Here is a 21,524-nt window from a genome sequence, read left to right as displayed (position 1 = left end):
GGTCCCCGGAAATGCCTCTGCTAAGCCTCATCCTGCCCCATGGCTGGGGCATGAGGGAGCATGAGGGGGTGAGGCCTTACCAGGATTGAGCGCAGAGAGTGTAGCTCCCAGGCCATGTTTTGGTCACCTGTCTCCGTCCCTCCTGTGCGCTGGCCTGTGCAGCCGCCCCTGGCCCAGACACAAGCTGGCATGGGCGTGGAGTCCATCCCGGGCCCTAGGATATTCCCGCTGGGAATGCATTCGCAGGGGGAAGGTCCTCGGGAGGGGGCGCCTGGCAGGGCTTGGGAGTCCCCGAGAGGCCCCTCGTGTGCTGAGCAAGGACCCTCAGGGCAGGAATCCTGGGAAGGCGGAGGGCACAGAGGGCTCAGGACCACTGGTTCCCGAGGGAGGCAGCGACATAGGCGGGTGGTGGACTCCGCGCACACCGCCTCCGCCAGTGAGCTGCCCGGGTGGCCAGCCAGGGAGCCGGGAGTCGGCTGCTCCGGGAGTCAGTCAGCCTCCTCGCAGGGCAGCTGCTAGGGGAGCTCGCGCTCTCCTCAGTCGGCGGGTGAACGGGCTCGTCAGCAAGGGCGTCCCCTCACCTCAGGCGGGCCATGAACTGGCAGGAGGCCTCTGGCCGCCGAGACCAGCGTCCTCCTGGGAGACCCACCTGCGCCGCCGTCACTCTCTCATCCCCTGTGCGCGGCCGCATCGGGGTTTCCCGCAGGGAGGTCCGCGCCCCGGGCCGCACCACCAGCCACCGGGCCCCGCGCTCGTGCCCTCAGCGCTCCCCGCGCGGTCAGCACCTGCTAACCGGGCTCTGACCAGGGGCTGCCCCCGAGGCGGCCCCACTGCGCCTCCGAGGGTCCTGAGTTCCCGCCCCGCCCTCTCGGCCCCGCCGCCCGCGCACAGCAGCCCCGCTCAAGGCCCGCGCCCGCCGCGCAGACCCGCAACCGAGCGCTACCTGGGGCTCGCGGGACCGCGCCCGCGGCAGCGGCGGCACAGCCCAGGCTGGGCTTCTGGCCACCCCGGGTCCCCGCGTCGGGGGGCGAGCCCCGGGAACCGGCGTGAGCGCCGCCACTCTCGGGGAAGGCGCCCCGCTCCCCAGATGCACCCCCCCGCACCCCACATGGAACCCCCACACCCAACACTCGCAAACCTCCCCGCAACCCACATTCGCAGCACCCACTCACCCCACACGCGCCCCCCCGCACCCCACACGCCGCCGGACCACGGGGGGCGGGGTGACGGGGTGACGGGGTGACGGGGACATCGGCCTAGCGCTCACAAACCCGGGGCTCCCGGGTGGCGGGCACGAACGTCCCGCCAGCACCACACAGGCCGCGCCCGGCCCCGCACGCGCACCCGGAGCCCTCGCGGGGCAGTGCGGCGCCCGCCTGACTCTCCACCGCGAGGGCGTCGCCTGAAGGGCGCGACCTCAGCCACCAGGCCGCACCCAGCGCGCAGGCGCAAGCAGAGGCCACGCCCCGCGGTGGGCGGAGCCGGGCCCGGGGCGGAGTCGCCAGGAGGGGGCGGTGCCCGCGCTGGGCCTGCAGCTGTGGCCAGGGCGGCTCCTGCCCCGCAGCCCCGTTCCTGGCTCAGGTGTGGCCGTCCACGCGCGCCCGCGCTGAATGCGGGGAGGACGGCGTGAGCGGCCAGCACCGCGGTTAAGGCGCTCGGGGAGGGGGCGGTGCCCGCAGGCGCTGCTCAGTCAGGAGTCTGGGAAGCAGCAGCACCGCCGCGCCCTGTCCTCAATGCTGGCTCCGCAGCCTCGACGGCCCAGACGCGGAAACGCCCTCGACGCCCCCAGCACAGGGACGGATCAAGAGCAGGAGGTCTGTGCACACGCGAGCACTTACTACTCAGCCATCGGAACACACACTCGGGCCATTTGCAGCAACGTGCCTGGAGGCGGAGGGGACCGTGCTCCGTGACCACGTCAGGGCGAAAAGACAAATGGTGGATGGTGAATGACAGGCGGAAGAGAGGGACTCCCCCAGCCCGCACTTCCCGCATCTCCTGTCCTGAGCCTGGAGGTGTCAGGTGCCCCCAAAGGGTGCAGGTCCCCCTGTGACCCTGCAGGAATGAGCAGGGGTGGCGCGACCTCCACACTCTGCCCCTGCCCCACCAGGAGGGCCCAGGGAGGACGAGGACAAGGATGAGAACGCCCCTCAGCACGGCTCTGCCTCGGGCTGGCCAGGCCACCCCCCCTCTCACCAGCTCAGCTACCCAGGAGGAGTCCCAAAACTGTGGCTTCTCTGCCTCCCCTGTTCCCACCTGCTATGCTCCCCACTGCCTCCTCTCTCTGCAGACCCACTCCAGGCCTGGGCTCTTCCAAAGCAGTCGCGCCTGGGAACACAGACAAGGCTGGATCCCACCCATGCAACACGCTAAGCGTCCGGATCCTAATTTTGCAGCCACTGAGTGGAAGGGAGATCCTGGGCTGCGACGGCGGTACAGGCCGCTGGCCTTGTTGCTTTGGGTTGGGGCCCGGACACCTGCAGTGGCCAAGCCAGAGAGATTGTGGCTGTGAGAAGTGAAAGGCGCTGGAGTGGCCGGAACTGAATCTTGCTGGGGAGGACAGCTCCTCAGTGGCAATCATGGGATCGCCATGCTCCAGCTCCCCCTTCAACTCATAGCCTTGTTTTTTGCTGCCACCATTTGAAAAAATAAAGTGAGGTGTTTTGTTTTGTTTTTTTAAGATACATTCATTCACGCATACTAGAGCTGGGATATAGACCAGAGAAGTGGGTGGTGAGAGGATTCACCAGTGATAGTTGGGGAACAGAACAGCCTACTACTGAAATTCACTGCTAACAGGAGCAGCAGGGAGACAGGTGAGGTCTGCTGCGCCATGTGGGCTGCTCCCTGGCCTGCTGGGGATCAAACTCATATGGCAGAGGCTGTGGACAGCTCCTCTGCTGTGTCTCAAGCCCCTGTGCCGCCAGGGAGGCCCAAAGTGAGTGTTAATTTTGTTCTTTTTGGATGCCCATGAGGTATCAGCTCTCCCTGGGTGCCCCAAGTCACTCCTCCACGTTCCACCCCAAAATCCACTGTGCTGCTCCGTCCATGCTCTGCCTCTCATGCTTCTTCTCGCTCCTGAGCCTCCTGGTCTGTGTGCCTGGCACCTGCACTGACACTAGGAGTCCCCACCCGGGCACCACACCTGAGCCCCAAGAGCGCCCTCCCTGCACATGCTGTGCCCTCTCTGCCATCTGGCACGTGCCAACCACTCGGCAACTTGCCCGCCCTCCAACATCATTGTGTCTGCACAGCCCACTGTCCACCTCCTCCCTGACCTGGTCTCCACCCAGTTCAGCAGCCCCAGGCCCACAGGCCAGGTCTTCCTGGTACAACACACCCTTGCTCAGGACTGGAGTCCCCCGTGAGCCTCTGCACCTCGGGCACCATCATCACCATGCCGCCCTCTCCTTCTCCCACCCACCCTCAACCTTGTGGGTCCTGCCCACCCTGGGCATCACCAGACTATCCCGACTCCTCTGGCGACTCACTGGCCCTGGGAGGTGTGTCTACCAGACCCCTCACAGGGAGAACAGCCCGGACCAAAGCCAGGTCTAGAGTCACACGGGATTGAGATAAAGACTTGGGGTGCCTGTGAAGATGAGCGTCTCCTCGTGAAGAGAGCTCTGGGTCCGGGGACGAGTGTGTGCTGTGCAGCGCGTCAGTGTGCGCCGGGTGCCCTGGGGTGCACAGATGTGTGACGTGTGGATGGAGGTGGGAGGCTTTGGGGGTGGATGTCTCGCTGTCAATGCCTGTAGAGGGTGTGTCCACCTTCTCCCTCAGCCTCTGCCCAGGAGTGGGATGGCTCAGGAACCAGGTCCAGACCCGCCAACCCCTCCCCACAAGGAAGGGGATTTTCTTTCACGCATCACAAAAATCCCCCTGAACAGAAAAGCAATGGTAGCCCCGACTGGAACTGGCAAACTTGCACACTCAGAGGAGAGCGTTGGCCTCGGGTGTTGGGAAGGACGTGGCCTGGCTGCCCCGACAGTCCCAGACAGCGGAGTCGCCTGTGAACCAGCTGCCCTGGAGGGTAAACACTGGTTACATTTGTGAATACCTTAGGTGTGACGGTATTGAATAGAGGCAACAGGGCGATCCCATGAATGTCATCAGTGTCATCACTGCCAGGGACCTGGGGGCTTTCAGCGTCCTGGGGTCTGGGCCTCCCGGTCTCTGCCCAGCAGGCCCTGCAGGCTGCACTCCGAGGGTGACGGTAGTCAGATCCCGAGGGTGACCCTCTCAGTGAGCACATTCTCCCCCGGACGCCCCTTGTCCCATAGGCCCCCAGACTGTGCTGTTTACTCTGGGGCTCCTCCCAGGACCTCCATTTGCCCCCAGGCCCAGGGAATCAGGGTCTCCCCAATGCCCCACATCTCAGGAGAGCCGCTGAGGAAACTGAAAATATTCCTCACAATTAGCAGCAGGAAAAGTTTTCCAGACTCTTCTGAGCTCCCAGGCCTGTCACTGCCCGGGCAGCTCCAGGGGACACAATAATTGCAGCTGTGAGGTGGAGTCCCAGCGGCACACACTATATCTCGGGGTGCGCTGGACCCTGCGGAAGGATGCAGGCTGAGCCCTTCCCTGAGCCCAGCGCTCGGGCGGCAGGAAGCCGGTGAGTCTCCTCTGTGCTCACAGGGGCGAGTGTGGGAGGGGACAGGGGTGCAGGAGGGACACGGGCAGGAGGGGACCCACTCCTAGAGCCAGACCTAGGCAGGCACCCGTTGAGCTAGTGAAGACAGCGGGGTGCACGACCCAACCCTGAGGGTACCTGGTGCTCTGCTCGGGCCCTCATACCCAGGGGGCTGCGGGTCCCTGTAGCCCAGGAGCACCCTGACTCTCCTGACCTCAGCGTGGTGGATCTGGGGCTCCTGCTGCTCAGCCTCCTCAGCAGGGGCCCTGGCCTGATGCCCGGGGCCATGGGGCTTCTCGGGGCCTCCCTGCTGGTGAGACAGGGCCGGGGGCTGCACAGGGCTCTGGTCCCGGCAGGAAGCCCGTCTGAGAGCCGGGGGGGAGGAGACGGTCCCCGACACGGCGGGTGAGGCCGCCGCGGGCACGTTGTTCTGTCTCCTGCCCAGAGAACTGTCCACTCACTGCGGGCAAAGCGGCGCGCAGGAGGAAACAGAGCGGAGGCGATGTCGGGGCCTGTTGGACCACAGGGACAACGTGACCCTTGACCTGCCCTTTCAGAAGGAGCCTCGCGGGGCTGCTCGTGGCGGCGGGGGCAGAACCCGGGACGGTGCGTGTCCTCTCTGCTCCCCGGGCCGTGGCTTCCCCTCCCCGGCGCGTCTGCGGCCTGGACCCCTGTGCCGCGCCCGGCTCTCTGCTCACCGTGAGGTGAAGGTCAGACTCTCCTCAGCGGTTGGGCCCGAGATCTGACGTCGGGGCCGAGCTCGTGCCCACACACGCTTATCACACGGGGTGTCGGGCCCGTCGTCCCGGCTCAGGCCTTTGCCTGCGGCTCCCGGGGTGAAAGCAGACGGGCTGTTTCCAGGCTCCTGGCGGCTCTGGGCTCCCAAGCCCGGGGTGGGGGGACGGCTCTGCCCTCCCTGCCTGCGGTGCTCCCAGTTTATTCACAGCCCTGGAGCTTGGCTCTGCCTGAAGAATACCTTCACAGAGACACCCTGAGTGTCCCCGGAGCTGGGGAGGGCCTGAGGGTGGCAGGGCTGCTAAGGCCGAGAGTCTCACAGACGGGCTGGGATCTCTTCCAAGAGGGAGGAGGTGCAGGTGTCCCCGAACCGGCAGGGCGAGAGAGGGCCAGAGATGAGGAAAGAGAGGGGACCCTTCCCTCGTGGCCCAGGAATGAAAGCCACAGAGCCGGCCCCAGAAGCCTGTGCGCACAAGCGGATGCCAGTGCCACCTTGTCAGGACCCGTCTTGGGAAATGAATCTGCCCTGGATGGCAGGACACACGCAGGGTCAGTCAGCTTCTGGTCGAGCTGAGGACTCAGCGGAGGGCCCCCTGGGGAGTGTGGGCTCAGTGGCCTGTGTCGTCCCCCGCCCAGCCAGGTCAGCTCGCCACTCCACCCGGAACCACTGAGTGAATCTGAGGGACCCGCATCCTCTCCGTGCCTGTGCGCCCTCTGCTCCATGAGGACGGGACAGCGCCGCCTCGGCAGTCTGTGAGGAAGGCAGTCAGCCTCCCTGAGCTATCCCTGCAACGGGGATTCCTGGGTGTACGTTCAGCCCCCGAAAGTCTCTGAATAACTGAGAGCCTTTCAGTGAACATCCTGGAGGGGAGCTGTGCGGGGAGGGAGGCCGGGGTAGCAGCTGACAGGTTGCCCAGCAGGGTCCTCCTGCTCAGGAGGCCCGTGCCAGCTGCTGAGAACTGACAGGATGCACTCCCGGGATTGGGTGGCGGTGACAGTCGTGTTCTTACTAGCTGGACTCGGGATCCTGGGGAATTTCTTCCTTCTTTCCCATCAGCTCTTCCTCTCTTTCCATGGGTGTAGGCCGAGGGCCACAGCTTTGATTGTCAAGAACTTGATTATGGTCAATTTGTTGGTCATGTTCTCCAGCAGTATCTCCTATCCACTGACACCTGCTGGGTGGTATCAAGGCAATGATTTTAGCTGCAAGTTTCTCCCTTATATTCTTGGAGTAGGCAGAGGTGTGTCCATCAGCACCACCTGCCTCCTGAGTGTGGTCCAGGCCATAACCATCGGCGCCTGGGGCTCCAGGTGGGCAGGGCTGAGAGAGAAAGCTCCCAGGTACGTTATGCCCTGCATTGCCCTGTGCTGGGTCCTGAGCCTGCTGGTAAATTCCATCATTGCTGTGTTCATGTCTAGCAATTTGAGTGACAAAAATGATACAGGCAGGAAAAGGTTTGGACAGTGTTCCACTGTTCGTCACGACCCAGCCAGTGACATCTTATACGGGGCTTTGCTCTCCTTCCCCGATGTTGTGTTTTTTGTGACCATGGTCGGGGCCAGCGGCTCCATGGTCTACACCCTGTCCCGGCACAGGCGGCGGGTCTGGCATCTTCATGGATTCGCCTCCTCCAAGTCCTGCCCCGAGTCTAGGGCCACTCACACCATCCTGCTCCTGGTGAGCACCTTCGTCTTCTTTAACATAATTTCCTCCATGCTGAAGACGGCTGTGGCTGTTATTTATAATCCTGACTGGTTCCTTTTTAACTTCAACAAAGTAATCGAACTGTGTTTCCCGACTCTCTGTCCTTTTCTGCTCCTGAGCCGGGAATCCAAGGTGTCCATGCTGCCCTCTGCCCTGATCAAGAATAGTTAATGCCACTAACCCTCGAGAAATATGTAAACCGCATGTGAGTGCACGGTCATTTATTCATTTAATAATTCAATCACACCCCCAGTCCTAAGTGCAGTCGTGAGTGACATATGGTTTAGGGACAGGCTGAGCAACTCTTCACAAGTGTTTCTGGGACAAGTCACTGTAACGAGGTCTGTACAGGGGTCCCTAATACTCCTGTGAGGAAACAGTCTTGCTCTAGATGGTTCACAATGTGTGCAAGACAGCCCGCGGGCCTGACACTTTCTGGAATGGTGGAAAGTGTGTCCTCAATTGTGTCACTTTAATTCTCACAGAAAGTCGTAGGAACATCTGGGCACGGAGCTTAGTTCACAGGAAAATGGCACGGTGGGTGCAGGACAGCCCCGGAGCTGGAGTCAGCTGTCCGGAGGGGAGACCCCGGAAGCAAGTCCGGCTTCGGGAGCAGTTTTCAGTCTTGCACATTCCAGCCTCAGGGAGAAGGGTGTGAGAAGGCGATTCCATGCCAGAGCATCCTCTGATAGACCTGCGGACGGATGGCCTGCGTCTAGCAGGCACAGAAGCACATCTTACCTGGTTTTGAGCCACCAGAGGGTGAGGGCGACGGTGACAATTCAAGGAGCCATGCTTTGCACGGCCTGGGGTGTACAGGAGCAAGATTTCTCCCACGGTGAAGGGGATGTGAGCGTTTTTGCAAGACACAGACTGGAGGTGCCCACCCTCGTCTCTCAGGGTGGAGGTGCCAGGAAACTTGGCACCGGGGCAGATGCACTTGGAAGGAAAGATCTGTATCCACTGTGTGTTCAAGGCGCTAAGAGCGTGTGTCCTCAGTCTCAGGAGGGGCATGTATAGAGCTTGCTCTGAATATACAGTGTGGAGCTCACACAAAATATGAAGCATTCAACAGTGTGCGACTCAAAGCAATTATTGTGACAGACTTGTCTGTACATATCTGAGCTCACGTGGCACACTTTCTTACTTACACAAATTAGGCCACAAAGGAAGAAGAAAAGCTCTTGATGCTTACATTCTTACAACTGTATTATGTTCCCACGCGGATCTAGGATGTGTGTCTGGTATGATGTGTGTGCCGTGCCATGTGTGGCCTGGGCACATGTAATGTACACACCTGTATCAGTGTTCACCTAAAGGCAATCACGTCATTTATTTATGTATTAGAAATTTGTAATTTCAGAAAAATGACAAATAGTACTTACGACATTTGTGAAAACGGTGACATTTCATAAAGTTTATATTGTCTGAGGTGTGGATACTGCCACACAATTGTTTAATTGTGAAAATAAGTACATATATTTACCACTATCATTTTATTATCTCACCATAAGTCTTCACAAAAATCCCATGTCCAAAATAACATTACTGATCTTAAAAGTTGTAATTCGTCTTTCAGCGTAATATAATATCGATAATTTGAGCGGAACAGAATTGCTTTCCTTATTTCATATATGCTACCTTCTTTTCCATTGATGTAAACAGTAATCCTACATTAGAAATGCACTTTACATTTCTCCATTACAATTGCTCCATCTTTTTTGAAATTTGTTTACACAACATTGCTGTTTTAACCTGGAAATGTCATCCTTTTCCTTTTTTTTTAAGATTTATTTATTTATACAAGAATTGGGGTACAGGCAGAGGGGTGGGATGGTGAGAGAATTCACCAGAAACAGAGCGGGAAGCAGACCAGGCAGAAGGAGCGAAGATACTGCTGAGGGGAGCAGCGGGTGAGTCAGGAGAGGTCTGCGGCGCCATGTGGGTTTCTCCCTGGCCGGCCGGCAATAGAACCCGCGCTACAGAGGCTGGAGAAAGCGTCACAGCGCTGCGCTCAGCCCACTGGGCCACCGGGGAGGCCCTCATTCTATTCTCAGAGCTCACCACAGCCTCATTTAGGCACTCGCACCCCCCCTTACTATTGGGGTACATCTGATAAAATTAAAAGCTAGTCTCTGCATCATGCTCAGCAGAACACTGCTGGGGAAAATAAAGGAGATAAGAAAGGGAGTGAGATACATCAAGTAGGGAGCCAGATCAAGTGCACACACGCCAAAGGCTGCCAGAGCTCCAGAGAAGGTGGAATCAGGGCAAACAAACCCCAGACGTGGCCTAAAGGGAGAATTGACTGAAAGCCTGATGCCACAATGGGTAACAACCAGCAAGGACCGACTGCCCAAGTCAGACAAAGCCTACTGAAGTCAGAAATCAAACTGAGACCCAGAAGTCTCTCCTCTCGCCGCTGCTTCTCTTAGCGAAGCATTTCCACACATCTACCTGTTGTGTTATCCACTCTGTCTCTGGTGCGTCCTTTCACCCCCAAAGCCTTTGGCCTCGCCTGATGGTCTTCCCAGAACATTTACCACCTAAGGCACAAAAAATGAGAGTTTACTACATCCCATCTGTAAAAGCCCTGCAGGTGTGTATTTTTCATTTTTTAATTCCAGCCCCTGTGAGGCAGAGTAGCTCCCAGTGAGCTCACCCTGTCTTCAGTCCCCGATACCACAAACAGGGTCTTGTCAGTTCCTGCCTCAGGCTCCTCCCCCACAACTACCCCTCAACCACCCTGCTCTGCCATCTTCCCCTGGGGGTCACCACCCAGAGGGGCCCTCTCAGTGGAGGAGGGGGAGCAAGCACCTTCCTCATTTGGGTCTGTCTGATGCTGTCTGTGGGTTTCCTGCTGCCCAGAACTTGGTCCTTCCCTGGCACTGCTGTCCAGGACCCTGTCGTATAACCAGGAAACACCTGATCATTCCTGGTTACGTGGCCCAGACAGGCCAACCCCAACCCCAGTTCCCCTGGTCCTAGGGGCAGACAGGAACAGCTTTGATCCTTGTAAGGAAATTCTAATTTGGTAAATCTGCACCTGCTGAGCCAGTGTCCTGACCACCATTGGAGCCCTAGCCCCTGCCTCGTCCTTAGGCTGTGTCCTGAGGGTCATCCTGCCCGCAACCCAGAGGGGTGTTCTAGCCGCCCCCAGCTGATGCATTGGCAGTCCCAGGTCAGGGCTCTGGACACAGAGGAGCCATCCCTGCCAGTTGGAGTCAAGCTGCCTCCACTAGGGGTCCCAGGTTGAATGGATGGGATTGTTGTCCTCACACCTGACACCAAGGCCCCATCAGGAGGGCGGGGTAGCCTGGCCTGGCATAGGACTTTCAGGGACTCGGGTCCAGGCAGACTGGTCTCTCTGGACAGCCTCTTGAGCCGCCTTCTGTCCACATGGCCTATGTGGGGTGTGTTTGAGGTCCCTGTTGTGCAGGTGAGCAAACCTGGCCACAGATGGCCCCTGTGTAGACACCTCGCTCCCCTCAGAGGAGAGTGGGGGGATCGCCCGGGTCTCCGGAAATGCCTCTGCTCAGCCTCATCCTGCCCCATGGCTGGGGCGTGGGGGAGCATGAGGGGGTGAGGCCTTACCAGCACTGAGCCCAGAGAGTGTAGCTCCCCAGGCCATGTTCTGGTCACCAATCCCGTCCCTCCTGTGCGCTGGCCTGTGCGGCCGCCCCTGGCCCAGACACAAGCTGGCATGGGCGTGGAGTCCATCCCGGGCCCTAGGATATTCCCGCTGGGAATGCAGAGGGAAGGTCCTCAGGAGGGGGCGCCTGGCGGGGCTTGGGAGTCCCCGGCAGGCCCCCTAGTGTGCTGAGCAAGGACCCTCAGGGCAGGAATCCTGGGAAGGCGGAGGGCACAGAGGGCTCGGGACCACTGTTCGCCAGGGAGGCAGCGACATAGGCGGGTGGTGGACTCCGCGCACACCGCCTCCGCCAGTGAGCTGCCCGGGTGGCCAGCCAGGGAGCCGGGAGTCGGCTGCTCCGGGAGTCAGTCAGCCTCCTCGCAGGGCAGCTGCTAGGGGAGCTCGCGCTCTCCTCAGTCGGCGGGTGAACGGGCTCGTCAGCAAGGGCGTCCCCTCACCTCAGGCGGGCCATGAACTGGCAGGAGGCCTCTGGCCGCCGAGACCAGCGTCCTCCTGGGAGACCCACCTGCGCCGCCGTCACTCTCTCATCCCCTGTGCGCGGCCGCATCGGGGTTTCCCGCAGGGAGGTCCGCGCCCCGGGCCGCACGACCAGCCACCGGGCCCCGCGCTCGTCCCCTCAGCGCTCCCCGCGCGGTCAACACTCGCCGCCAGACGGGGCCCCCGCACCCCACACGCGCACAGCCCCCCACACCCCAGACGTCCCCGCACGCCACAGGCGCCCCCACTCACCCCACACGGCGCCGGACCATGGGACGCGCGGCGCGGCCCAACGCACCAGAGCACGGAGCCCCGCACGCGCACCCGGAGCCCTCGCGGGGCAGCGCGGCCCCCGCCGGACTCTCCGCCGCGAGGGCGTCGCCTGAAGCCCGCGACCTCAGCCGCCAGGCCGCGCCCACGCGCATGCGCACGCAGAGGCCACGCCCCGCGGTGGGCGGAGCCGGGCCCGGGCGGAGCCCCCAGGAGGGGGCGACGCCCACGCTGGGCCTGCAACTGTGGCCGGGGCGGCTCCTGCCCCGCAGCCCCGTTCCTGGCTCAGGTGTGGCCGTCCACGGGCGCCCGCGGCTGAATGCGGGGAGGACGGCGTGAGCGGCCAGCACCGCGGTTAAGGCGCTCGGGGAGGGGGCGGTGCCCGAGGCGCTGCTCAGTCAGGAGTCTGGGAAGCAGCAGCACCGCCGCGCCCTGTCCTCAGCGCTGGCTCCGCAGCCACGACGGCCCAGACGCGGAAACGCCCTCGACGCCCCCAGCACAGGGACGGATCAAGAGCAGGAGGTCTGTGCACACGTGAGCACTTACTACTCAGCCATCGGAACACACACTCGGGCCATTTGCAGCAACGTGCCAGGAGGCGGAGGGGACCGTGCTCCGTGACCACGTCAGGGCGAAAAGACAAATGGTGGATGGTGAATGACAGGCGGAAGAGAGGGACTCCCCCAGCCCGCACTTCCCGCATCTCCTGTCCTGAGCCTGGAGGTGTCAGGTGCCCCCCAGAGGGTGCAAGTCCCCCTGTGACCCTGCAGGAATGAGCGGGGGTGGCGCGACCTCCACACTCTGCTCCTGCCCCACCGGTGGGCCCAGGGAGGACAAGGACAAAGATGAAAACGCCCCTTAGCACGGCTCTGCCTCGGTTGGCCTGACCCCTTCTCTCTCACCGGCTCAGCTATCAGGGAAGAGCCCACCAACAGTGCCTGCTCTGGGTCCCCTCTTCCACCTGCACTCCCTGCTGTCTCCTCTCTCTGCAGACCCACTCCAGGCCTGGGCTCTTCCAAAGCAGTCGCACCTGGGAACACAGACAAGGCTGGATGCCACCCATGCAACACGCTAAGCGTCTGGGTCCTAATTTTGCAGCCACTGAGTGCAAGGGAGATCCTGGGCTGCGACAACAGTACAGGCTGCTGGCCTTGTTGCATTGGGTTGGGGCCCGGACACCTGCAGTGGCCAAGCCCCAGAGCTTGTGGCTGTGAGAAGTGAAGGGCGCTGGAGTGGCCAGAACTGAATCTTGCTGGGGAGGACAGCTCCTCAGTGGCAATCATGGGATCGCCATGCTCCAGCTCCCCCTTCAACTCATAGCCTTTGTATTCTGCTGCCACCATTTGAAAAAATAAAGTGAGGGTTGTTTTTTTTTTTCCCCTTGGCTTGTTTAATACTTTTATTTATTCTCTTTTTTAATAAATTTTATTTTTATATTCCCCATACAATTGCAACCCCCTTATTTTGGCCCCAATCGCTACCCTCCCACCCCCTACCCCCCATAGAGTGTCTCTGGTTCATAGTTTTTTGTTGATTTTGATTTTCACTTTCTTAGTTATTCATTTTCCTGGTCCCTTATTTAAGTTTTCTAGATTCATGCTGTGAGTGAGACCATCCGGTATTTTTCTTTTTCTTTCTGGCTTATTTCGCTGAGCATGATCCCTTCCAGCGCCATCCATGTAGCTGCAAATTGCATGTGTTTATCTTTTTTGAATACTGAGAAAAATTGCGCAGGGACCATGCTAATCCTCTCTGTATTGTTCCAATTTTAGTATATGTGCCGCTGAAGCGAGCACGGTTTTGATTTTGTTTTTTTTTTTTTAAAGATACATTCATTTACGCATACCAGAGCTGGGATATAGACCAGAGAAGTGGGTGGTGAGAGGATTCACCAGAGATAGAACGGAACAGCATATCTACTGAAATCCACTGCTAACGGGAGCAGCAGGGAGACAGGTGAGGTCTGCTGCGCCATGTGGACTGCTCCCTGGCCTCCCGGGGATCGAACTCATATGGCAGAGGCTGTGGACAGCTCCTCTGCTGTGTCTCAAGCCCCTGTGCCGCCAGGGAGGCCCAAAGTGAGTGTTAATTTTGTTCTTTTTTGATGCCCATGAGGTGTCAGCTCTCCCCGGGTGCCCCAAGCCACTCCTCTACGTTCCACCCCAAAATCCACCGTGCTCCTCCCTCCATGCTCTGCCCCTCATGCTTCTTCTCGCTCCTGAGCCTCCTGGTCTGTGTGCCCCGGACCTGCACGCGACACTAGGACTCCCCACCCGGGCACCACACCTGAGCCCCAAGAGCGCCCTCCCTGCACATGCTGTGCCCTCTCTGCCATCCGGCGCCTGCCAATCACTCGGCAACTTGCCCGCCCTCCAACATCATTGTGTCTGCACAGCCCACTGTCCACCTCCTCCCTGACCTGGTCTCCACCCAGTTCAGCAGCCCCAGGCCCACAGGCCAGGTCTTCCTGGTACAACACACCCTTGCTCAGGACTGGAGTCCCCCGTGAGCCTCTGCACCTCGGGCACCATCACCAACATGCCGACCTCTCCTTCTCCCACCCACCCTCAACCTTGTGGGTCCTGCCCACCCTGGGCATCCCCTGGGCTATCCCGACTCCTCTGGCGACTCACTGGCCCGGGGCGGTGTGTCTACCAGACCCCTTACAGGGAGAACAGCCCGGACCAAAGCCAGGTGTTGAGTCACACGGGATTGAGATAAAGACTTGGGGTGCCTGTGAAGATGAGCGTCTCCTCGTGAAGAGAGCTCTGGGTCCGGGGACGAGTGTGTGCTGTGCAGCGCGTCAGTGTGCGCCGGGTGCCCTGGGGTGCACAGATGTGTGATGTGTGGATGGAGGTGGGAGGCTTTGGGGGTGGATGTCTCGCTGTCAATGCCTGTAGAGGGTGTGTCCACCTTCTCCCTCAGCCTCTGCCCAGGAGTGGGATGGCTCAGGAACCAGGTCCAGACCCGCCAACCCCTCCCACAAGGAAGGGGATTTTCTTTCACGCATCACAAAAATCCCCCTGATCAGAAAAGCAATGGTAGCCCCGACTGGAACTGGCAAACTTGCACACTCAGAGGAGAGCGTTGGCCTCGGGTGTTGGGAAGGACGTGGCCTGGCTGCCCCGACAGTCCCAGACAGCGGAGTCGCCTGTGAACCAGCTGCCCTGGAGGGTAAACACTGGTTACATTTGTGAATACCTTAGGTGTGACGGTATTGAATAGAGGCAACAGGGCGATCCCATGAATGTCATCAGTGTCATCACTGCCAGGGACCTGGGGGCTTTCAGCGTCCTGGGGTCTGGGCCTCCCGGTCTCTGCCCAGCGCGCCCTGCAGGCTGCACTCCGCGGGTGACGTGGTCAGATCCCGAGGGTGACCCTCTCACTGAGCACAGCCTCGCCTGGACGCCTCTCATTCCCCAGCCCCCAGGTGTGCTGTTTACTCTGGGCTCCTCCCAGGACCTCCGTCTGCCCCAGGCCCAGGGAAGCAGGGTCTCCCCAACGCCCCACGTCTCGGGACACGGCAGAGGACCCTGAAGTTGTTCTTGGCAATTAGCAGCAGGAAAAGTTTTCCCGACTCTTCTGAGCTCCCAGGCCTGTCACTGCCCGGGCAGCTCCTGGGACCCGATAATTGCAGCTGTGAGGTGGAGTCCCAGCGGCACACACTATATCTCGGGGTGCGCTGGACCCTGCGGAAGGATGCAGGCTGAGCCCTTCCCTGAGCCCAGCGCCCGGGCGGCAGGAAGCCGGTGAGTCTCCTCTGTGCTCACTGGGGCGGGTGTGGGAGGGGACAGGGGTGCAGGAGGGACACGGGCAGGAGGGGACCCGCTCCTGGAGCTACACCCGGCCAGGCACGCCTTGATCTAGTGAAGACAGCGGGGTCAGGCCCCCATTCCTGAGGGTGCCTGGTGCTCTGCTCGGGCCCTCAGGCCCAGGAGGCTGCGGGTCCCTGCAGCCCAGGAGCACCCTGACTCCCCTGACCTCAGCGTGGTGGATCTGGGGCTCCTGCTGCTCAGCCTCCTCAGGAGGGGTCCTGGCCTGATGCCCGGGGCCATGGGGCTTCTCGGGGCCTCCCTGCTGGTGAGACAGGGCCGGGGGCTGCACGGGGCTCTGGTCCCGGCAGGAAGCCCGTCTGAGAGCCGGGGGGGAGGAGACGGTCCCCGACACGGCGGGTGAGGCCGCCGCGGGCACGTTGTTCTGTCTCCTCCCCAGAGAACTGTCCACTCACTGCGGGCAAAGCGGCGCGCAGGAGGAAACAGAGCGGAGGCGATGTCGGGGCCTGTTGGACCACAGGGACAACGTGACCCTTGACCTGCCCTTTCAGAACGAGCCTCGCGGGGCTGCTCGTGGCGGCGGGGGCAGAACCCGGGACGGTGCGTGTCCTTTCTGCTCCCCGGGCCGTGGCTTCCCCTCCCCGGCGCGTCTGCGGCCTGGACCCCTGTGCCGCGCCCGGCTCTCTGCTCACCGTGAGGTGAAGGTCAGACTCTCCTCAGCGGTTGGGCCCGAGATCTGACGTCGGGGCCGAGCTCGTGCCCACACACGCTTATCACACGGGGTGTGGGGCCCGTCGTCCCGGCTCAGGCCTTTGCCTGCGGCTCCCGGGGTGAAAGCAGACGGGCTGTTTCCAGGCTCCTGGCGGCTCTGGGCTCCCAAGCCCGGGGTGGGGGGACGGCTCTGCCCTCCCTGCCCGCGGTGCTCCCAGTTTATTCACACCCCTGGAGCTTGGCTCTGCCTGAAGAATACCTTCACAGAGACACCCTGAGTGTCCCCGGAGCTGGGGAGGGCCTGAGGGTGGCAGGGCTGCTAAGGCCGAGAGTCTCACAGACGGGCTGGGATCTCTTCCAAGAGGGAGGAGGTGCAGGTGTCCCCGAACGGGCAGGGCGAGAGAGGGCCAGAGAGGAGGAAAGAGAGGGGACCCTTGCACCTGGCCCAGGAATGAAAGCCACAGAGCCGGCCCCAGAAGCCTGTGCGCTCAAGCGGATGCCAGTGCCACCTTGTCAGGACCCGTCTTGGGAAATGAATCTGCCCTGGATGGCAGGACACACGCAGGGTCAGTCAGCTTCTGGTCGAGCTGAGGACTCAGCGGAGGGCCCCCTGGGGAGTGTGGGCTCAGTGGCCTGTGTTGTCCCCCGCCCAGCCAGGTCAGCTCGCCACTCCACCCGGAACCACTGAGTGAATCTGAGGGACCCGCATCCTCTCCGTGCCTGTGCGCCCTCTGCTCCATGAGGACGGGACAGCGCCGCCTCGGCAGTCTGTGAGGAAGGCAGTCAGCCTCCCTGAGCTATCCCTGCAACGGGGAGTCCTGGGTGTACGTTCAGCCCCCGAAAGTCTCTGAATAACTGGGAGCCTTTCAGTGAACACCCCGGAGGGGGAGCTGTGCGGGGAGGGAGGGCGGGGCAGCAGCTGACAGGTTGCCCAGCAGGGTCCTCCTGCTCAGGAGGCCTGTGCCAGCTGCTGAGAACTGACAGGATGGACTTCCGGGATTGGGTGGCGGTGATAGTCGTGTTCTTAGTAGCTGGGCTCGGGATCCTGGGGAATTTCTGTCTTCTTTCCCATCAGCTCTTCCTCTCTTTCCATGGGGGTAGGCCGAGGGCCACAGCTTTGATTGTCAAGAACTTGATTATGGTCAATTTGTTGGTCCTGTTCTCCAGCAGTATCTCCTATCCACTGACATCTGCTGGGTGGTATCCAGGCAGTGATTTGAGCTGCAAGTTTCTCCTTTATGTTTCTGGAGTGGGCAGAGGCGTGTCCATCAGCACCACCTGCCTCCTGAGTGTGTTCCAGGCCATAACCATCAGCGCCTGGGGTGCTAGGTGGGCAGGGCTGAGAGAGAAAGCTCCCAGGTGCATCCTGCCCTGCATTGCCCTGTGCTGGGTCCTGAGCCTGCTGGTTAATTCCATCTTTGCCGTGTTCATTGGGGGTAATTTGAGTGACAAAAATGACACAGGCAGGAAAAGGTTTGGGCAGTGTTCCTCTGTTCGTCACGACCCAGCCAGTGACATCTTATACGGGGCTTTGCTCTCCTTCCCCGATGTTGTGTTTTTTGTGACCATGTTCGGGGCCAGCAGCTCCATGGTCTACACCCTGTCCCGGCACAGGCAGCGGGTCTGGCACCTTCACGGGTTCGCCTCCTCCACGTCCTCCCCCGAGTCTAGGGCCACTCACACCATCCTGCTCCTGGTGAGCACCTTCGTCTGCTTTAACATCATTTCCTCTGTGCTGAAGATGGTTGTGGCTGTTATGTATAATCCCAACTGGTATGTTTATAACATCAATACAGTAATCACCCTGTCTTTCCCGACTCTCTGTCCTTTTCTGCTCTTGAGCCGGGAACCCAAGGTGTCCCTGCTGTGCTCTGCCCTGATCAGGAGTAGTAAATGCCACAATCCCTTGAGAAACATGTAAACGGTGTGTGAGTGCACGGTCATTTATTCATTCGATAATTCACTCTACACCCCCAGTGCTAACTGCAGTCGTGAGTGACATATGGTTTAGGGACAGGATGAGCAACCTCTTCACAGCAAGTGTTTCTGGGACAAGTCAATGTAACAAGGTTTGTACATGGGTCCCTAATACTCGTGTGAGGAACACAGTCTTGCTCCAGATGGTTCGCAATGTGTGCGAGACAGCACGTGGGCCTGACACTCTCTGGGATGGGAAAGGCCTCAACTGTGTCACTTTAATTCTCACAGAAAGTCTAGGAACATCTGGGCATAGAGCTTAGTTCACAGGAAAATGGCACGGTGGGTGCAGGGCAGCCCTGGAGCTGGAGTCAGCTGTCCTGAGGGGAGATCCCGGCAGCGAGTCAGGCTTCGGGAGCAGTTTTCAGTCTTGCACATTCGACCCTCAGGGAGGCGAAGACCTTACTTGAGAAGGGCACGTGAAGGCGATTCCGTGCCGGAGCATCCTCTGGTAGACCTACAGACAGATGGGCTGCGTCCAGCAGGCACAGAAGCAACGCTTAGATGGTTTCGAGCCACCAGAGGGTGACGGTGACGGTGACAATTCAAGGAGACGTGCTTTGCGTGGCCTGGGTTGTGCAGGAGTAAGATTTCTCCCACAGTGAAGGGATGTGAGCGTTTTTGCAACACACAGACTGGAGGTGTCCACTCTTGTCTTTCAGGGTGGAGGTGCCAGGAAACTTGGCACCAGGGCAGATGCACTTGGAAGGAAAGAGCTGGATCCCCTGTGTGTTCATGGTGCCAAGGGCATGTGTCCTCAGTCTCAGGAGGGACATGTATAGAGCTTGCTCTGAATGTACAGCGTGGAGCTCACGCAAAATATGAAGCATTCAACAGTATGTGACTGAAAGCACTTATTGTGACAGACTTGTCTGTACATATCTGAGCTCACGTGATACACTTTCTTACTTGCAAAAATTAGGCCACAAAGGAAGAAGAAAAGCTCCTGATGCTTACATTCTTACAACTGTATTATGTTCCCATATGTGCCCAGGCGGATCTCGGATGTGTGTCTGGTATGATGTGTGTCTGGTATGATGTGTGTGACGTGCCATGTGTGGCCTCGGCACGTGTAATGTACACACCTGTATCAGTGTTCACCTAAAGGCAATCACGTCATTTATTTATGTATTAGAAATTTGTAATTTCAGAAAAATGACAAATAGTACTTACGACATTTGTGAAAACGGTGACATTTCATAAAGTTTATATTGTCTGAGGTGTGGATATGCCACACAATTGTTTAATTGTGAAAATAAGTACATATATTTACCACTATCATTTTATTATCTCACCATAAGTCTTCACAAAAATCCCATGTCCAAAATAACATTACTGATCTTAAAAGTTGTAATTCATCTTTCAGCGTAATATAATATCGATAATTTGAGCGGAGCAGAATTGCTTTCCTTACATTATCTATGCTACCTTCTTTTCCATTGATGTAAACAGTAATCCTACATTAGAAATGCACTTTACATTTCTCCATTACAATTGCTCCATCTTTTTTGAAATTTGTTTACACAACATTGCTGTTTTAACCTGGAAATGTCATTCTTTTCCTTTTTTTTTAAGATTTACTTATTTATACAAGAATTGGGGTACAGGCAGAGGGGTGGGATGGTGAGAGAATTCACCAGAAACAGAGCGGGAAGCAGACCAGGCAGAAGGAGCGAAGATACTGCTGAGGGGAGCAGCGGGTGAGTCAGGAGAGGTCTGCGGCGCCATGTGGGTTTCTCCCTGGCCGGCCGGCAATAGAACCCGCGCTACAGAGGCTGGAGACAGCGTCACAGCGCTGAACTCAGCCCACTGGGCCACCCGGGAGGCCCTCATTCTATTCTCAGAGCTCACCACAGCCTCATTTAGGCACTCGCACCCCCCCTTACTATTGGGGTACATCTGATAAAATTAAAAGCTAGTCTCTGCATCATGCTCAGCAGAACACTGCTGGGGAAAATAAAGGAGATAAGAAAGGGAGTGAGATACATCAAGTAGGGAGCCAGATCAAGTGCACACACGCCAAAGGCTGCCAGAGCTCCAGAGAAGGTGGAATCAGGGCAAACAAACCCCAGACGTGGCCTAAAGGGAGAATTGACTGAAAGCCTGATGCCACAATGGGTAACAACCAGCAAGGACCGACTCCCCAAGTCAGACAAAGCCTACTGAAGTCAGAAATCAAACTGAGACCCAGAAGTCTCTCCTCTCGCCGCTGCTTCTCTTAGCGAAACATTTCCACACATCTACCTGTTGTGTTATCCACTCTGTCTCTGGTGCGTCCTTTCACCCCCAAAGCCTTTGGCCTCGCATGATGGTCTTCCCAGAACATTTACCACCTAAGGCACAAAAAATGAGAGTTTACTACATCCCATCTGTAAAAGCCCTGCAGGTGTGTATTTTTCATTTTTTAATTCCAGCCCCTGTGAGGCAGAGTAGCTCCCAGTGAGCTCACCCTGTCTTCAGTCCCCGATACCACAAACAGGGTCTTGTCAGTTCCTGCCTCAGGCTCCTCCCCCACAACTACCCCTCAACCACCCTGCTCTGCCATCTTCCCCTGGGGGTCACCACCCAGCTGGGCCCTCTCAGTGGAGGAGGGGGAGCAAGCACCTTCCTCATTTGGGTCTGTCTGATGCTGTCTGTGGGTTTCCTGCTGCCCGGGACTTTGGTCCTTCCCTGGCACTGCTGTCCAGGACCCTGTCATGTAACCAGGAAACACCAGATCATTCCTGGTTACTTGGCCCAGACAGGCCAACCCCAACCCCAGTTCCCCTGGTCCTAGGGGCAGACAGGAACAGCTTTGATCCTTGTAAGGATATTCTAATTTGGTAAATCTGCACCTGCTGAGCCAGTGTCCTGACCACCATTGGAGCCCTAGCCCCTGCCTCGTCCTTAGGCTGTGTCCTGAGGGTCGTCCTGCCCGCAATCCAGTGGGGTGTTCTAGCCGCCCCCAGCTGATGCAGCGGCAGTCCCAGGTCAGGGCTCTGGACACAGAGGAGCCATCCCTGCCAGTTGGAGTCACAGCTGCCTCCACTAGGGGTCCCAGGTTGAATGGATGGGATTGTTGTCCTCACACCTGACACCAAGGCCCCATCAGGAGGGTGGGGCATCCTGGCCTGGCATAGGACTTTCAGGGACTCGGGTCCAGGCAGACTGGTCTCTCCTGACAGTCTCTGGAGCCGCCTTCTGTCCACATGGCCTATGTGGGGTGTGTTTGAGGTCCCTACTGCGCAGGTGAGCAAACCCGGCCACAGATGGCCCCTGTGTAGACACCTCCCTCCCCTCAGAGGAGAGTGGGGGGATCGCCCGGGTCTCCGGAAATGCCTCTGCTCAGCCTCATCCTGCCCCATGGCTGGGGCGTGGGGGAGGATGAGGGGGTGAGGCCTTACCAGCACTGAGCCCAGAGAGTGTAGCTCCCCAGGCCATGTTCTGGTCACCAATCCCGTCCCTCCTGTCCACTGGCCTCTGCGGCCGCCCCTGGCCCAGGCACAAGCTGGCATGGCGTGGAGTCCATCCCGGGCCCTAGGATATTCCAGCTGGGAATGCAGAGGGAAGGACCTCGGGAGGGGGCGCCTGGCGGGGCTTGGGAGTCCCCGA

General features: G+C 59.2%; 1 protein-coding gene, 1 long non-coding RNA gene and 1 other non-coding gene across 3 annotated transcripts; 2 read left to right on the top strand and 1 right to left on the bottom strand.

Moving 5' to 3' along the window:
• Nucleotides 1–11,910: 11,910 nt before the first annotated feature.
• LOC129146100 (uncharacterized) lies at nucleotides 11,911–14,317 on the top strand. The gene is made up of 3 exons (XR_008552576.1): nucleotides 11,911–12,828; nucleotides 13,299–13,428; nucleotides 14,131–14,317. It is a non-coding gene; the product is annotated as an uncharacterized LOC129146100 (long non-coding RNA).
• On the bottom strand, nucleotides 13,160–13,268 carry LOC119250588 (U6 spliceosomal RNA). The gene has a single exon (XR_005126328.1). It is a non-coding gene; the product is annotated as a U6 spliceosomal RNA (small nuclear RNA).
• Nucleotides 14,318–15,171: 854 nt separating the features above from the next.
• On the top strand, nucleotides 15,172–17,877 carry LOC119248710 (vomeronasal type-1 receptor 4-like). The gene is made up of 5 exons (XM_037515585.1): nucleotides 15,172–15,221; nucleotides 15,402–15,644; nucleotides 15,797–15,943; nucleotides 16,736–16,780; nucleotides 17,127–17,877. Exons 1-5 carry the CDS (start codon nucleotides 15,172–15,174, stop codon nucleotides 17,875–17,877), a joined length of 1,236 nt encoding a protein of 411 aa, XP_037371482.1.
• Nucleotides 17,878–21,524: the final 3,647 nt, after the last annotated feature.

The sequence above is a fragment of the Talpa occidentalis genome, unplaced genomic scaffold, assembly GCF_014898055.3.
Source record: "Talpa occidentalis isolate TD23 unplaced genomic scaffold, MPIMG_talOcc4v2.1 talOcc4.17, whole genome shotgun sequence".
NCBI lineage: Eukaryota > Metazoa > Chordata > Mammalia > Eulipotyphla > Talpidae > Talpa > Talpa occidentalis.
Note: the sequence above shows the minus strand (reverse complement) of the source record. Positions and strands in the feature narration are given on the sequence as shown.

Excerpts from the sequence above, each read along its gene's own strand:
- LOC119248710 (XM_037515585.1), top strand. The coding sequence starts at position 15,172 with ATGCAGGCTGAGCCCTTCCCTGAGCCCAGCGCCCGGGCGGCAGGAAGC. Across the intron at positions 15,222-15,401 it reads GCCCGGGCGGCAGGAAGCCG|GCCCAGGAGGCTGCGGGTCC; the intron begins GTGAGTCTCCTC and ends TCGGGCCCTCAG. Across the intron at positions 15,645-15,796 it reads GACGGTCCCCGACACGGCGG|AACGAGCCTCGCGGGGCTGC; the intron begins GTGAGGCCGCCG and ends CTGCCCTTTCAG.